Raw genomic sequence first — 17,491 nt, 5'->3', positions numbered from 1 at the left:
CATTAGACCAACAGGATCAGGTGTATACAACAACTTCATGCTGAAAGGCTGAGGTCTGGTTTCAACAGAAATGCACTGTAATAAATCTATGAGACTTAGTGTAGAGTACATTCAGTACATTCAGTATCCAGTAAAGTGCATGTATCCCTTATGTATGTGCCAACAATGATTTCTCACAGTTTTATGGGACGCTGCATGGAGAAATGTGTTGTTGTCTTCTTTGAGCTTAAATGCACAAAGAAGTTTCAGGTCCAAAGATTCAACTTTAATTTTCTGGAACAAGAAACCATTTCTGATACAAAGCAACATTAAAGCACTGACACAGAAAAGCAATTCTGTCTTGTTACATGGCTGATCCTGGATGGATGAAGCACAGTGCAAATATACTAAGGCACAAGATATCATAAAAGTAGAAAGTGCAAAGTAGTAACATTCAATGTTGATGAAGTAAATGCAGGATGGAGTAAATCTGCTCCTATGTACCAATCTGGAAGGAAAAGCCAATTTAACAAAAACCTCAAATCCCCAGTGAATCTTTCTGCACCTTGCAACCCAGCAGTGCATTTCCAGCTTCCACACACTCTGTCACACATGGTGCTGAGAAAAAAACACAGAAGAAGCCATCATTAGACTGAATGTAGCAGCTGATTATAACCAGTACACACAGTTAAAAACATCAGATCGGCACTTATTATTATGGTGATTACCTTTCTGAGCACAGAGCCATGATGCAGCCTTCATAGCCAGAAGCTCCCATTCATCCTGAACATCTGACTTGAAACCATGAAGCCAGATCAGAGCCAGAATGGTGGCCCACACTTCCTTGTTCACCTTTATCAGCAAATGAAAGAATAAAAGACAACAGAAAGAAACAAAATCAAGGAAAACAAAGACAGCAAAGCATTTCAAAGGAAAATGTGACTGCACAGTTCTTAAAACAGCGGTAACAATATTATAAATTAAATAAAATAAGAGCACACTCAAATATGTACAGTACATGTGATTTACTCTCAGATATGGTTCATCTGTCACCTTTCATTAACAGGTGGTTTAAAAACACCACAAGAGGGCACCATACACAATCTCTCAATCTGGTTGCATTTCTTTGATTATTACTGAGCAGCCACAACATCATTGTGTCTCACTTATCTTCATACAGAACACAGCTTCTAAGATTTGTTCTGGTGTTATTGCAGTTTGACCACGATCACACTGTTTATCACACCTAGGAATGACTCTAAATTATGGTCTCGAATTCTGCTGCAGACTAATTTCTCAGCATGTCTTTTTATTATTATACATACTGTATAGCCCTGATTTTTGTTTTGGTCTCTCTTTTTAAGTTTTTTTTAATGGTGTGTTTAACATTTTTTTTTTATATAAAGTGATTCATTAAATCTGTTTTAGAGTAAGTTCCTTTATTATTTTCTTCAATGACTCACCGCTGAAGGTTTGGGGTTTTCCACCTCCTCGCTGGTTTTTCCCAGTGCAGCAGCCAGAGCTGGTTCAAGCAACCAGCAACCAGACGCCTTCTGGAGGGACACCAACTGCAGCAAAGGGTCTCTGCGAGGCTGCTTGGGCATGGCGGCTGCAAAACTGTTATCAAAGGAGCCGAAGGACGGCAGAGCTGAAAACAAAATCAAAGTCATTAGAATTCATCCTTTGGGGACCATGAACGTCTGTTCTTGGGAATCCAATGATTGCTGCATTATTTTGATAAAAAACAAACAACAGATGTTTAACTGGCAAACTTTGACCTGCTGGTGGCACAAGAGGAAAAGTAGAGGGTCATCAAAGTTAAGACATATTTGTGTTTGGTTTCTACTTTTCTAATTTGTGCATTGCATAAAATATCATGCTGGCTTGACTGGTAAAATACATAACTGAGTTGTACAAATACACTGAAGATTATCGCTATAAGCAGCAATACAGTGATCCAGCTCCAGTCTAGATTTTATCACAAGGTGAAAAAGGTGATTCAGAATGTAGATGGTTAAATTTAAAGCACTAAATATTCAGATCAAGTGTATTTTCTTAATTTATTTTTTTAAATTCAAGTGGCTGTAATATAGCCTTTGATATAAATGAATATAAGAAGACTCTGCAACATACATCATTTCCCCCCCATAATTTTTTCTTTACACCATTGTGCTTCTCTATACTGTCTTGTTGCCCCAAACAACTGCATAACAGGTAATTACACACAAAAACACTGTGATAACAGAGGAAATACTTTTATCTCATAGTATAATAAGAGTGATTAGTAGATTAGTGATTACATCATTGTGCTTCTCTATACTATCTTGTTGTCCTAAGCAACTGCATATATTGCCTATACCCAGGACTGCTAAAGCCTACCAGAGGCAATACAACTCCTACATACAGTAGTTCACAGTAAAAGCTGCAAAAAATTAAAGAGCATTTCTACCACAAAAATGTATTTTGTATTTTACTCTGTGTTTCTATTATATACTGTATTCATAGAAATACACAGATGTGTGTTTATCCCATTCAGCTTTTTACTTACGACTTCCCATGACTGGAGCAGCAAAATCATAACTCTGTGTAGACAAACTCTGTGGCACGGCCCCCCCTATCATGACTTTAAGAAGAAAAAAATGGATATGAGGTCAAGAAAAACAAAGAAATATCAACTAATAAAATACTGGTTTCTGAGTTTATTGCAATGATTCACAACAAGTAGTTAAAAGTCTTATGCAAGATATTCAAGATGCTCAAATATTCAAAAGTGCAACTTATTACAAACACAGACAGGTATGTGAACAGGTAATTACACACAAATACACCGTGATAACAGAGGAAATACTTTTATCTCATAGTATAATAAGAGTCATTAATAGATTTGTGATTACACCATTTTGCTTCTCTATACTATCTCGTTGCCCTAGGCAACTGCATATGTTGCCTACACCCAGGACTGCTAAAGTCTACCAGAGGCAATACAACTCCTACATACAGTAGTTCACAGTAAAAGCTGCAAGAACTTAAAGAGCATTTCTGCAACAAAAAATTATTTTATATTTACTCCGTGTTTCTATCTATATACTGTTTTCATAGAAATACACAGATGTGTGTTCATCCCATTCAGCTTTTTACTTACCACTTCTAATGACTGGAGCACCAAAATCATAACTCTGCGTAAACAAACTCTGTGACACGGCCCTCCCCATCATGACTTTAAGAAGAAAAAAATGGATATGAGGTCAAGAAAAACAAAAAAATATCAACTAATAAAATACTGGTTTCTGAGTTTATTGCAATGATTCACAACAAGTAGTTAAAAGTCTTATGCAAGATATTCAAGATGTTCAAATACGCAAAAGTGCAACTTATTACAAACACAGACAGGTATGTGAACAGGTAATTACACACAAATACACCGTGATAACAGAGGAAATACTTTTATCTCATAGTATAATAAGAGTGATTAATAGATTTGTGATTACACCATTTTGCTTCTCTATACTATCTTGTTGCCCTAGGCAACTTCATATGTTGCCTATACCCAGAACTGCAAAAGTCTACCAGAGGCAATACAACTCCTACATACAGTAGTTCACGGTAAAAGCTGCAAGAAATTAAAGAGCATTTCTGCCACAAAAATGTATTTTGTATTTTACTCTGTGTTTCTATTATATACTGTATTCATAGAAATACTCAGATGTGTGTTCAAATTCAGCATTTTACTTACAATTTCCCATGGGTGGAGCACCATAAAGGCTGCTAGGATACCCTGGCACACAACAACCCGTCATCATCCCTTAAGATGAAAAAAAATATACAAAATATGAGGTCAAGAAAATATTACATGAGAATTACTTCACAAAAAAGTATCAGCTAATAAAATACTGGTTTTTGAGTTTATTGCAATGACTCACAACAAGTAGTTAAAAGTATTACATAAAATATTCAAAATGTTCAAATATTGAAAATGTGAAAAAGTGCAACTTATTACAAACACACACAGGTATGTGAACAGATGATAACACACAAATTCACTGTGAGTGCAGATGAAATGCTTTAATCTCATAATATAATAAGAGTGATTAGCAGATTTGTGAATGAAGAATGATGATTTCCATACTGTTAAAGCATTATACCACTGTGCTTCTCTACACTATCATCAGTGTTTTTATTAGTTCTTAGAAACACTCACTGGGTGCTGGAACATTTCTGCGCAACAGAGGTCCTTGAATCGCCTTGCTGTCACTTTTATTGACAGCAATGAAGGCGGTGAAGGAACTGCTCACTCCTGATTGGACACTGAGCTCCACCACCTTCTGCTTCACTCGTCCATCTTGCTGTCCTCTGCGCTCTCTCTCTTCCATCTCAAGGGAGCGAATCAGAGTCCGAGCACCCAACCTGTGGACTGTTAATCTGTAGACAAGACAGAGGAGTTAAATTTTATTTGTATGAATGCAAAATAGTGATCTATGTCCAGTCAGGACATTTAACAACTTTTCAAAATATGGAAATTAGAGGCAAAACATCATTAATACAATTTTGTTTTTCTAAATACCCACTAACATGTTGGAAGATGTAACACACACACACGCACAGGCAGGCATACACACACACACACACACACACACACACACACACACAGTCGTGTTTACATCACTTCAGGGGACCTGAAACCAGAACCCTAATCTTACCTTGACTTTAAAGCCAGTCTTCACCCTTAAGTGAATGATTTTCGTTAAGGGGAGGTGAGGCCCCACAGCATGAATGTGTAAACAGATTAACGTACCCACCACATGTGTAATACCTGGTACACACCAACACACGCACACATAGTTTGTCTGTCTCTCTATTTCAAGTACTTGGTCTCTTTTTCTCTTTCTGAACTAGAAAACTGAGTTAAATATAAATGTAAATTTACTTAAATTTTTAAGGCTATTAATGATGCAGCATTAGTCTATGAAATTATTTTTATACAAAACCATCTGACTTTATACAAACAACCATTATAAACTCAGTATTGTAAAGTCAGTATCTAATTTATGATACTTTTGCTGTCTGACCACTAAACTGTGTTTTACCCAGTGTCCTCTGCAGGTTTGAGACTGAAGCGAAGCTGGTTTTGGGATGGATGACCTGCCAGGCTGTACTTCACCGTCACACAGCCCTCTGCTGCCTCTGGACTCTGAGAGAGCATTACAGTGATAGAAATCAATCTTCTTATCTTAATTACATACCTGATGAAAAATTCAATCTCCTAAATGTTGACACAGAAGATGCTACATAGTTTACACTTTACACTTTAACACTTTTATTTATGTTTTTAAGAGCAAAAAAATCAGACCAGAGAGGTATTTCTCTATGACATGGTGCTGCTCCTACCTGTCCAGTGAGCTGAGCATAAACCAGTGACCTTTGACCCTGGAAAATTGTTGTGATGGGTGGAGAGAGGACAGTGACAGACACTGCCTTTGGTAAATCCCATGTGACTGAGATGTCCACTACAGCTGGCTGCAGAGCAAATCGCAGCGACTGCATCACCTGATGAATAAAAAATGTTTATTCATTATTTATTTTTAATTATGTCTTTTGTCTAGATACAATTTTTTAAATAATAAATGGTCATGTCTTACTTTTGGTTGCATCCTGTCAGTTCCTGTGATGAACTGAGCGTGACCTCCTCCTTCCTTGGCCAACCCATTGATAAGAGCAGAGCTGGCTCCTTCCCCGATCCCAAAAGAGAAACACCTGCAATGAAGTAGTTTTGTTTTTAACACACAGAATTCAGACATTGGACATATTCTGGGAATTGTGTAGGTGATTGTTGTATTTTGTGTTATTGTGCTTTCACCTGTGGGAGCCTGAGTTGTCCCTCACCAGATTTATAACTTCTTTGGTGTTCCCCACCTCGCCGTCAGTAAAGACAAACAGCTGGGGCGGAGAGTTTACATATCACTGTTAGTTACATAACATCACACTATGAAACATCACACATGTGTTATGAGTCATCCACAAAATATTGAGAGCAGTGTCAGGTTGCTGTTAACACAAGTAGATTTTACCGTGATGTATATGGAACAACAAAGATGTGTTATGTATGAGCCTCTAATAAACTGATTTGTACTTGGAAAGGACAGAAAAGTAGGAACTATTGAGTTGATCAATCAAGCCATTGTTTATAGATTGTACAGGATATGTTATCCCTCATTTATTTCCTATTCTTTGCTTGCTTGCTCTGACTACACCAGCAGTCAAACACTTCATGTGCTCCATTAAAACACTGGAACCAGTGAGTTTTCAGCGAGTAAATAACAGAAACAAGCAGCAGTTTTAATAAAAAATGTCAGCAAGCGTCAGTGAGTGAAATGAACACAGCTGAAAACAAACTGTTGCATCTGATTCAGCAACATTTTCCAGATGTATCACATTTGTAGCTTTCCAAATCCTGTCCAAACCTTCTTGCCACAACAGATCCACACTAACATTTCTGTCCACAGACATCATCAGGAAACTGTACAAACTACACCAGACTACACACAGGGAAGAGCTGTGATGTAGGTTAAATCTCTTAATGCAGAGCTATTCAGCTGTCACATGTCCCAACTTACTCACTTCAATGTAGACTTAACAATTTAGACTTACTGATGGTTAAATATGCACTGTATGCTGTATTATGTGGGAATAAGTAAACAAAAATTAAATTTAAAACAATGGATCAGACTGAGTGGCAGATACTACTAATTAGACTTTGTTGTGGATCCGGGATAAAAAGGTGATTGGGACATTGTAAGGGCTTTATTTTGATGGAACAAGAACAGTGAACAGAAAAACATTTGGGTTACAGTGCAAGACTTGTTTCTAAGCACACATGCTATTTTTGTCCATTTGGTCCAGGCCACTGAGACCCAGAGAAGCGACGGAAAATGAGTGGATGAATAGGTACTAGTACAAGCATTTTATATTAATTGTCTGTTCACATTTTTTTTAGTATTATTCCATAAATGTTGTGTATTTCCATCAAGAATTTGGCTTTCTGTTGTCGACACTTACTTTTATATATACTAAATTAACAGGTGACAACAGAATTAAACAGACGTGGTTTTGAGATATCTATTCAACACACAACGTCCAAGTAAGTTCCCTGCACTACCTCATTTGAATTAACCTCACAGTTAATTCTGTTTGTGTTGCTCCTCCCACCTTTACAGTGTTAGTGCGGGACAAGACACATAAATACCAAACAAACAAGCAAAGCAAATCTGAAGATCAGGAAAATCATAATATCATAGTTGTGTCACAAAATTGACCCTTAAGTTTTTGCATAATGTATGTGTGTGTGTGTGTGTGTGTGTGTGTGTGTGTGTGTGTGTGTGTGTGTGTAGGTGTGTGTGTGTGTGTGTGTGTGTGTGTGTTACTTGTCTTGGTTGACTGGGAATGCAGGGCTGGCTGTAAATATGTTTGAGGGGCTTCAGGATCTCTGTTCCTCCCAGATTAGCGCCCATCTCCTCAACTTTCTTCAGAGCTTCTTCCATGGTCTTCTCATTGTACTCCACACTCTTACTGCCATCAGAAACACACAAATGGGGGAGGTTGGATGGTTGTGTAGTGCTACCAACTTCCACAATTCAATTTGAAATTCATATCCAGTCTTTTTTATAGCATAACTGTAATCTTTCCCTAAACTTTTAGGAATAATTGATTTGAAATGTTACAATGTTACAATTTCATTTGGAAGACACTTTTTATCCAACGCGACGTACACATGAGAATTAATACAACACAAGCAAGGATCTATTCAGGAGGAGAACAACACGAGTAAGTGTCATGAAGCTAAGTTCAGGTCTGATAGGATGTAGGTGCCTACAGGCAGTGCATAGAGGCAATAAAGTGCATAGAAGTGGATAATAATAGTTTTCAGTCCATCATGTGTGGAGGTGTTCGTGAAAGAGCTGGTTCTTTAGCTTTTTCTTAAAGAAGAGAGGGACTCTGCGGATTGAATGGAGTTTGATAACTCGTTCCACTACCGGGGAACTACAGAAGAGAAGAGTCTGGCTAGCAACTTAGGGCCCTGTTGAGAGTGAATGTTAAAAAATTTGAGATTAAACATAATTTGGGGTTTTGCCGAATCACCCAATATCAAAGATCTCTCTACTGACAGCACTGACATACAGACACACATGTGCAAACAGTGATATCAAAGACTGAAACACATTTTTGTGGACTGAGTCAAATGAGGCAGTGATTTACGGGAAGATGTGTTGATAACTGGACCCGAAACTGTAGATGTTGAAGTAGCAGCCCATTGGTAAACTCTTCAGCAGGAGCAGTAGAGTATCCTTGGAGGAAGAGAGAAAAGAGAGTGAAGGCCACTGTGTGAGAGGAACACTATGAATGATTTTATGACAGAGTTGACACATAATGAATACCCTGGCACTGCCAATGCGAGTCTCTTTCTGGTTGCGGTTATCCATAGGAAAATCCATACTTCCAGATCGATCAATCAAGAACACAAACTCTCCACATGACACGACTGAAGACATCACAGCCTGGGGGAACTCAGGGTACAGGCTCAACATCACCACTGGATCACCCATCAGAGTGCCTGAAACACAGGAAAGAGACACAAAAATGACCAGAAATCTGCTTTTTATCATTTATTAAAACACATGTAACTCATCAGTTTGAGGATGAGGATAATTGACTTTTTATTTACAGAGTAACAACTTCTCTAATTGTCACTCACCAGGCTTGGCAGAGGCCTGTCCTGCTTCCACCACAGCAGTGGGCTGGTGGGCGTCTTTGTAATAAATCAACAGTTCAACATCCCTGTCGAACTTGTGTCCTGCAGCCAACTTGACCTGCAGTTCACAAAACACACTCATAAACATAAATAGAGAGATGTCTTGTTCTCAGTAATGAGGAGCAATCACACACAGCAGACACATTAGCACTCTACATACCGTGGCCTGAGTTTTCTCTGTGTTGAGGTACTGGAGAGGGTCCAGGGAACACTTAGACTCTACTTTAGAGATTGGATGAGGAGAAGACACCCGGGCAGAGAAAGACAGACTGTAGGGCACCAGAGAGGCTGGAACAGATGTCACCTGGACGCTGCCACCTTCACTACCTGTGAACAACATGAAACAGGTTTAAAATGTTGTAATCAAAGACACTAAAACCACTTATGTAGCTGAAAACCTTCAGTCCAGATGAGGTTCTGGCTGACCAGGAAAATAGGGGAAACAAATCCTCAACCTAAATATTCTGTTTTAAGTAAAAATATACTACTAAAAAAACTACTAGATATTCTGAAGGAATACGCATCACTTTTCTGCTGCTTATCAGCAGCCACTGTGACCTACTGTTCTCAAAACACAGTGACACAGTGGTGGAAAGTTAAGCAAAGTAGCCCAAGCACCCTGTGATCTTCAGTTCCTCTTGAAGGGTCCTGAGGCATTCTCAGATTAGATGGGTTACATAGTCCAGCATACTCTGTGTCTATACGATGGGTTTCCTCCCAATTGCAAGTGCGCAAGTGGGGTATCCTAATCGCATGCCTGAACTAACTCAAACACTGAATTCAAACTGAGGTCTTTCCAGATGTCTGAGCTCCTCACCCTCTCTATAGGGACTAGTGTTAGCCACCTAGCAAGGTCTCATTTCAGTCTCTTGCATCCACCCCTGGAGCCAGGCCTGGGAGGGCAGCTCAAGGGCGAATGACAAACCAATGACAAAGGAAAAGATAAAAATCAAATTGATGGTAAAACTGAATTTGACTCAACACTACCTTGTTAGGGTAGTAACACAGAAAACGAAACACCTCCCACACTTGGCTGCCAGTGAGGAGAACAATCATGCTGTCAGTCTGAACACAGTTTAATGCTTTTTAACAAGTGAGATGTCAAGTATGATTAGTTTTCTAAACCTTGCAGGTTCAGTTGAACTTCCTTAATTGAAACTTTGGCCTTTGACCTTTCCGTAACTCCAAAGTTGTCTCATTTAAATGTTACAATGTAAATGTAAACGTAGACATTGTCCAATTCATGTAACACCAGCTATGTGTGTGGTTGTAGAGGGAACAGTCTGAGAGAGGACTACTCTGGTAAACCACAGTGCTTACTGGAAGCCAGCTGCAGGTGAGGTTAGTGTTTCCTCTTCACCTGCGGTAAGGCAACCTAGTTTCTTTCAGCACTGATTCTACTTCAAGCTGAGTGTGCTGCAGCCTCTAGATCCAAATGACCCAATTTTCCCACTAATGTCTGTCACATCAACCACATACTGTGTATAACAGGTACTCTTTCTACCTGACCATCTCCTCATTCAGTGTTCTGCAGTACTCTTACTTTTACTGTTCCACTCCATCTATTTCCATGACCCAGTTTATAAATTCCTCCTCAGTGTTTTTCAACTTATAGGCTTAGTGATTCTTTCCATTTCTTTAATCCTTTCGACTGTTAGTTTCCAGGTGCTAATAGATGGTAGTTTAACATCCAGCCAAGCCTTGTGATTTGTTTTAATGTGGCTATGTGAATTATTGTATACAGATATGTATCTCCCTTCCTCTCTATTTATAATGGGATGGAACCTAATACAATATCGGATGGTTGTAACCATATACCATATACTGTTGTGATATAATTTTGGGTGTTACGAAAAGCCTCATATTAATTTTCCAAGCACATGCTTTCTAATATTTTGACTGTGTTGTCTTAAAAATTCTTTTACATGCTTCTTTCCAATTTTCTTCCGAAATTGTTGTTACCAGTTCCGCTTCACATTTTTCTTTGGTGTTGTACACATTTACCTTTGCTTCCTGTAGGATTTTGTACATTTTGAGATTTGACTATTTTCACTGTTTCTATTTTTGTTTATGAATTCCAGTAACCCATGCATTATCTGACTCTGTTCTTCTCTCTGTTGATTCATGAGATATCTCCTTATTTGTAAATATTTAAAGAAATTAATGCTACTTGAGTAGCATAAAAAATAGATCCTTAAATCTGTAAAGCTAAGCCCACCCTTTTCATTAGTTTGGGTTAGCAAACTGAGTTTTTTCCTTCTCCTTTTATAATTCCATATATAATTTGAAAGCATTGTATTCCATCTATTAAAACTACTGTGTGGAATGGGTATTGGTAAGGTTTGAAATAAAAACAAGAACTGTGGAAGAATCATCATTTTCACGATTTCAACTCTACTCAGTACTGACTCTGGTACCATTTTCCATCTGTTGAAGTCTTGTCTCAATTTATGCTATTTTCCAAAACTTGATAATTATCTACATATACAGGGTCTTTATGTCTCCTGTCAGATGGATTCTAAGATATTTAATTTTCTTTAAATACAATTTCAATTAATATCTAGAGTGCTTGCTGCATTCTGAGATTTTTTCCATTACATTTGCTAAAGATTCATCTGGGTATGTTAAATAAATGATCACATCATCTGCATATAATGCCAATTTATGTTGTTCTTCTTTTATACTTACGCCTTTAATGTTATTATTTTTCCTTATACTTTCTGCAAGTGCCTCTATGCAAATTACGAATTTAATTGTTGAAAGAGGGTCTCCTTGTCTTGTCCCTTTATGGATTGAAAATCTTCCGGACAGCGTGCCATTAATCTTTACTCTAGACAGTGAATTTTTATACATTCCTTGAAGCCACATCCTAAACCTTTCATGGAAACCAGAACTACTTACAATATCAAACATAAATGGCCACAACACCCAGTCGAAGGCTTTCTATGTGTCTAATGTTAGTAATAAGAGATTTGTGTCATTGTTCCGTGCATAATCTATTATATTTAAAGTCTGTCTAATATTATCTGACAACAGCCTACCGAGTATGAAACCAAACTGATCATTATCTATTATATCAGGTACAATGTCCTTTAATCTGTTAACTATAATTGAAGTTATTATTCTTTGAACAGTGTTCAGTAATGATATTGGCCTGCATTAGGAGCATTCTGTAACATCTTTACCTTCCTTATTGATCACTGTTATTATGGACAAGTATTTGCCCATGTTCCAGTTTGTAATGCAAAGTTATAAGCCTGTAGATGCGGTTAGTGTGTGTTTCCTGTTCACCTGCGGTAAGGCAACCTAGTTTCTTTCAGCATTGATTCTTCTTCAAACTGAGTTTGCTGCAGCCTCCAGATCCAAATGACCCAATTCTCCCACTGACGGATGTCTGTCACATCAACCACATACTGTATATAACAGGTACTCTTTCTAACTGACCATATCTTCATTCAGAAGATGTGTTTGTTCCAGAAATCTGTGTCTGTATTCTTTTTATTCTAAAGAAGAGTTACTTGTGTTTGTCGTGTGTGTAGGAGCATTATAATTCATAGAGTTTTCATGAATGATTCGGCCTTTATTGATAGTTTAAATATATGTAGCTATTATGGTGGCTGGGCCTACGGGACACAAATTTCACTTCTGAGTGCCGAGAGATCTTTTGAAAGGTTAAAGAACCTTTGCAATACACTAGAACACATATGCAAGATAATGTTATTTTTTCACAGCGTGTGCTGTAGAAATGTGTAAACCACTCCAAACCATGTGCAACCAGCTTTGGTAACACTGTTTTTAAAGCAAACATAACTTCTTAGAGGGCTTGCTAGCCACCAGTACCTCTGGGAGCCACCTGCTGTCTTTTTTTTGACCTGGGAGGGTGTGTGAAACTGGCAGCTTCAAATGGGACTTCTGCTTATGCAGTGCTAACTGTTTGCTAACTGGTGAAGGTGAGCGAGTGGCTCCAATACTTGGTCTTGCTGTTTGTTAAACCATGTCATCTCATTTTCTGTTTCTACAAGATTTAAATACAGGAGATGCAAGTGTTTGTGTGGTGACTTTAAAGGAATAGTTTGATATTTTGTGAAATTATTCACTGTCTTATACCAAGAATTAGATGAGAACATCATGTCTGTATGGTAAATATGCAGCTGGTTAGCTTAGCTTAGCATAAAGACTGGAAATAAGGGGAAAGAGCTAAGCTGGCTCTGTCCTAAGGCAAGAAAATCAAGGAATATCTTGATTTGTTTAACGCTAACCCTTTAAAATTTTAAAAATAATTGCACAAAATGTTTGTGTCAAAGGCTGTGGGGTTTTTGGCCACTTGTGCTATGAAGCAATGTTTTTACAACTGGGTCGCCATTTTAGGAAATATATTATAGGAGGAAACACGCACGAAACGTTACATATTCTTGTTGATTGTTTCATACTATTTTTTAGATCGACCATTGGTGGTGCTAACAGTAAATAAGAAGAAGAACACTGCTCATCAGTAAACCATGGATCTATGGGTGCATCTCAAGTCTCTTATTTGATCTTTCCTCGCTCCTCGCCTGAACCGGAAGTTGTTCCTGTTGCGCCATTTTGACAAGTGTCCCAAGTCTCTTATTTCTTTTCTTCTGCAAAGGAGCGAGGATCGAGGAGTGAGGAGGGATCTCTGAGGAGCGAGGAAACACGAGAGCAGCCTTCACAGAAGTCTTTTACCTGCCGACACGCCCCCTTATTGGATATCAGTTATTGATTGGACGCTGCAGCTGATCTGACTGATCTGATACAGATTACAGATTAAATTTCAGTGTATCACTCTAAAGTTTTATATTTTATTTGTTTTCTGATTCATCATATAGTTAAAAATCTGTTAATTGTCGGCCTGATCAACAAAAGAACCATAAACAACTTTCTTCATTTATTAGAAAGATTTTTCTTTTCATGAGCTGTTTCCTCCATTAAACTGTTCCTTGTTGACAGACAGACTCTTCCTGACTTTAATTTTATCCATAATAACAGTTAAACACATTTATATTTTACATCATTTATCGTCATTTCCATTCAGTCACATGTGAGGCTGAAAATTCCTGAGCGTCGGGTTTGATATGAGTTACATAATTTCCATTGTCCTTGAAACATTTGGCCAAATACATATTTTCCAGTGTTCAAAGGACACCCTGATCATATTCTGGGTAATTGAATAATGAATTCACTATCAGGATTATCAATAAATACAGATGCAAATAATCAATAAACAGTATAAACGCATTCTGTGAGTAGAAATGGTTCCTATCCGTCTGAGAAGGACACGGTATAAATGCAGAATGCAGGTTTTTATTTAGGTGTTTGTTAAACATGTAACAGGCTGCAGAGAGGAAACAGCTGCTCTGGCAGTAATAACTGTGCACCTTTATTAGTGTCAGCAAAGTGCACATGTGTGTAGACACAAACTCCATCAGAAGTTTCTACAGCTGTTAAAGTCTACTGGCAGCTGATCCAGCTGATCCATCCATTCAGAAACATCACTTCACATGGCACTTCAGAGGAAAGCACGTCTCATGTCTCTAAAAACAAATGTCCTTGTTTCCTCTCTCCTTGCTTGGTTTCCTTGCGTCTCTCCATGCATCCACAGTGGGAGGGACTAAGACGCAAGTGAGGGAAACGTGGATGCAATTTAAGAGACTTGGGATGCACCCCCTGATGCAGGATTTAAAATATTCAACATATGGGCTTTACCAGGAAGTAAACTAACAAACACATTTGTGGTCAGGTGTGGTGTGCACTAAGCAGAAAGTGTTGGCTGGTTTTCCTACCCTGAGGTTGGTAGCGAGGGTTGAGCACAGCAGGCAGACAAAACCTCAGCCCGTCATCAGCCTGCACAGCCAGCTCAGTGACGTACTCCAGCCTGATGGAGGCGCTCTCTCCTGGAGGCAGACTGCCCACACTCAGAGAGAATATATCCGGGCTCTGATCACTCTCCTCCAATAGGAAGGCCTGCTGACCGGAGCTCAATGCATCATCATACTCCTCATGAGCCTGCAGCACAGATGACACATGTGAGTAATGGTTGGTGTGCTTACTGTCTTTTCAGATTCATTATAGTGAGTACGTATTTACTGTCCAGCTCACCTTCTGTTTCTCCTTCACCTCAGCTACAATCTGTGTTTGTCCAATCTTAGCACTGAAATGACAGACAGCAGCATCTCCAGGCAGAGGGAAGACAAAAACAGCCTCCAGTGGTTTGTCCTCCTTGTTCTCGTAGAGCAGAGTGGAGACCACTGTAGCCACATGGTCCCTCACCTCCAGCTCCACTTCAATGCTCTTCAGAGGAACTGATGAGAAACAGAGAGAAACAACACAAACACTGTGTGACAACTGTTGTCTTTTCTGTGGGTGAAGATATGATTTCTGATTGTAATTAATGTCATTTTCTGTACTGAATTGTTACATTTTTAGCCACACAACAGTTGTACTTTCTTGTTATCCAAGCTGATAGTTAAAATCAGTTTGTGCAGGAAACCATTATGTATCTGAAAGCCTTTACAGCCAAAATTTGAAGCTTACATGAGTACAAAAAAAGGTTTTGTTGGAAATCATATATTTCTGTGTTGGTGTTTTCTAACAGCTCTGTACCTGGTTCCTTCTTGGCAGTTAGCAGACCACAGTGGTTCATCTTTGCACCTGTGCAACAATTAACAAAGACATATGAAGACTTAATGCTGCAGTGATCAAGAATGTCAGTACTGTACATCATAGACATTGATCAAAAATTAAAATAAAAGATGGATTTCACACTCACACTCAAGAAAATTTCACATTAATGTCACAAAAATAATTTTCTGATTGTAATTACAACCAATTACTATTGATTTCCGAATGAATGGGTATTTGGCGCTATTTTTGGCATTAAAAAATACTCTTTTGGCCTGATGGAAACGTTAAAAGGTGAAAAGAGGAGAGGAGAGTATGACCACTGACTGAATATGACAATATTAACAATAATATACTATTGATGATGCATTATTATGTGTTAAATGCTATTTTTTTCTTTTTTTGATCGGGTGATTTTGCTGATCCGTTCAGAGAAAAACAAAACGTTGCGACGTCTCCATATGCCCTTTATTCCCTGTAGTCATGCTGTATCAGTACATAAATAACATATCCGCCAGCACTTGTTTATCTCCCGATTTCATAGTTTTTCTTTTTTCCTTATCACAACCTGTTTGTGGTACTATACAGCGTGTGTGCGCAGCTGCTCTCTGCGCAGGTAACTTAGTCTTTCATCCTGTCACCTGTGATTCACTGCCTGCAGGTAGCGCTGGTATAGAGAGGACTGAGGTACTGGTTTGTCATATTGGCTTTATACTCGCGAAGGTTAATAAGAAATGATTAATTCACCACCAACGTCGTTCATATCTCACTCCGATTTAACAAACCAAAACAGAAGCTAAATGTCAGTATCTGTGGAAAGCAACTGACCTTCTTCGCCGTGTTTTTATGCTATTACAATATTTCACTAAAATCAATGACAATTACACCACAACACAAATATTCTATCAGTATGACTATTAGGTTTTTCAGCTGTCTCATGGTTCAGTCTACGTAAATAAACACAGAGGAAATGCCTACCTTTGAGGATGAATGTTTATGATGTCTGAGACAATTTACTGGAGGTCCTTCCAGTAAATATGTGCAGTCAAACTTGTGGGCTGTGTGCAAACTAGAAAGAGTTTATATACAGATAAAGTCACGTACGCTCGATTTCCTTGTAAAAGAGCACCGGGTGGGTGGAGCTTGAGCTTGGCATGTGAATTCCCAAAGCTTTATGCTCGACAACAAAACAAATGTCTGACTCTTGCTGTTATTCAGAAATGCCTCTGAGTGCTGAAAGATCTTTGGGGACAAGTGTTTTTTTATGTTTTTAGGTTGCAGCTGCTTCAATGGAAATGATAAATAACTTCAAAATAAAATTCACTTCATCCGGTAAAAAGGTGAACAAAGAAAGTTTTACAGCCCACACAAAAATGCCTGACAGTTGTTGGCAGTTCTCTATTTGTGTGTGTGTGTGTGTGTGTGTGTGTGTGTGTGTGTGTGTGTGTGTGTGTGTGTGTGTGTGTGTGTGTGTTTTGATATACATGTTTTAATTATATTTATATTATTTTCTTACTTACTGCATATTTTAGTTTATTTTGACAAAGGTGGCTGCTTTTTTAATATAGAAAGACTGCATACATACATTATTATCTACATACTTGAGTATACATTTCGTGCCTTTCTGCGGCAACATAACACACTATTTTACGTGATATTTTATCATAAAAGCAGGTGATTTTAAGTAGCACTTAAGTTTATTATATCTGAGACACAAACTCTATTATACATGAATGGGTACCACTTTTTATTATCCACTCTTTATACGGGATTTATAAACATTAATTGATTAGATGAATAATCTAAAAATGCTTTGTAGATCATTTATATGACATTAATAAGAATAACATTTGGGTTGCCAGGTTGTGGAAAATCACCCTCCAGCAGCAAACTTGTTTTGTCTTTTTAGCTCTTTAATTAATCTTACTTCATACAGAGCTCAGACGGTTTACAGCTCTGCGAATATTTGTGTGCTTGTGTGTGTTTTTACAGGCACATAGTTTGCATTTATTTTGCTGTGTTCATTAGCTTTATCTTTGTACATAATGTGTTCATGTGTGTGCTTTCTTT

The 17,491-nt window shown here is 38.2% G+C and overlaps 1 protein-coding gene across 3 annotated transcripts; it reads right to left on the bottom strand.

The window, feature by feature from the left end:
* Positions 1-204: 204 nt before the first annotated feature.
* On the bottom strand, positions 205-16,632 carry LOC137185804 (von Willebrand factor A domain-containing protein 5A-like). Of its 3 annotated transcripts, XM_067594193.1 has the most exons (20): positions 16,400-16,632; positions 15,404-15,451; positions 14,900-15,102; positions 14,584-14,806; positions 8,943-9,109; positions 8,726-8,840; positions 8,409-8,584; positions 8,230-8,318; positions 7,398-7,542; positions 5,834-5,913; positions 5,616-5,730; positions 5,365-5,523; positions 5,064-5,167; positions 4,178-4,398; positions 3,713-3,781; positions 3,122-3,196; positions 2,528-2,602; positions 1,443-1,627; positions 708-831; positions 205-597 (listed from the first exon to the last, which is right to left on the bottom strand). In XM_067594193.1, exons 2-20 carry the CDS (start codon positions 15,441-15,443, stop codon positions 518-520), a joined length of 2,445 nt encoding a protein of 814 aa, XP_067450294.1. In that variant the 5' UTR covers positions 15,444-15,451; positions 16,400-16,632; the 3' UTR covers positions 205-517. The 3 variants fall into 3 exon arrangements, with proteins under 3 accessions (XP_067450294.1, XP_067450296.1, XP_067450295.1); XM_067594195.1 differs by lacking the exons at positions 2,528-2,602; positions 3,122-3,196 and having other exon boundaries at positions 16,400-16,628; XM_067594194.1 differs by lacking the exons at positions 3,122-3,196; positions 3,713-3,781 and having other exon boundaries at positions 16,400-16,627.
* Positions 16,633-17,491: the final 859 nt, after the last annotated feature.

The sequence above is a fragment of the Thunnus thynnus genome, chromosome 7 (assembly GCF_963924715.1).
Source record: "Thunnus thynnus chromosome 7, fThuThy2.1, whole genome shotgun sequence".
NCBI lineage: Eukaryota > Metazoa > Chordata > Actinopteri > Scombriformes > Scombridae > Thunnus > Thunnus thynnus.
This window is presented reverse-complemented; position numbering and strand designations above follow the sequence as displayed.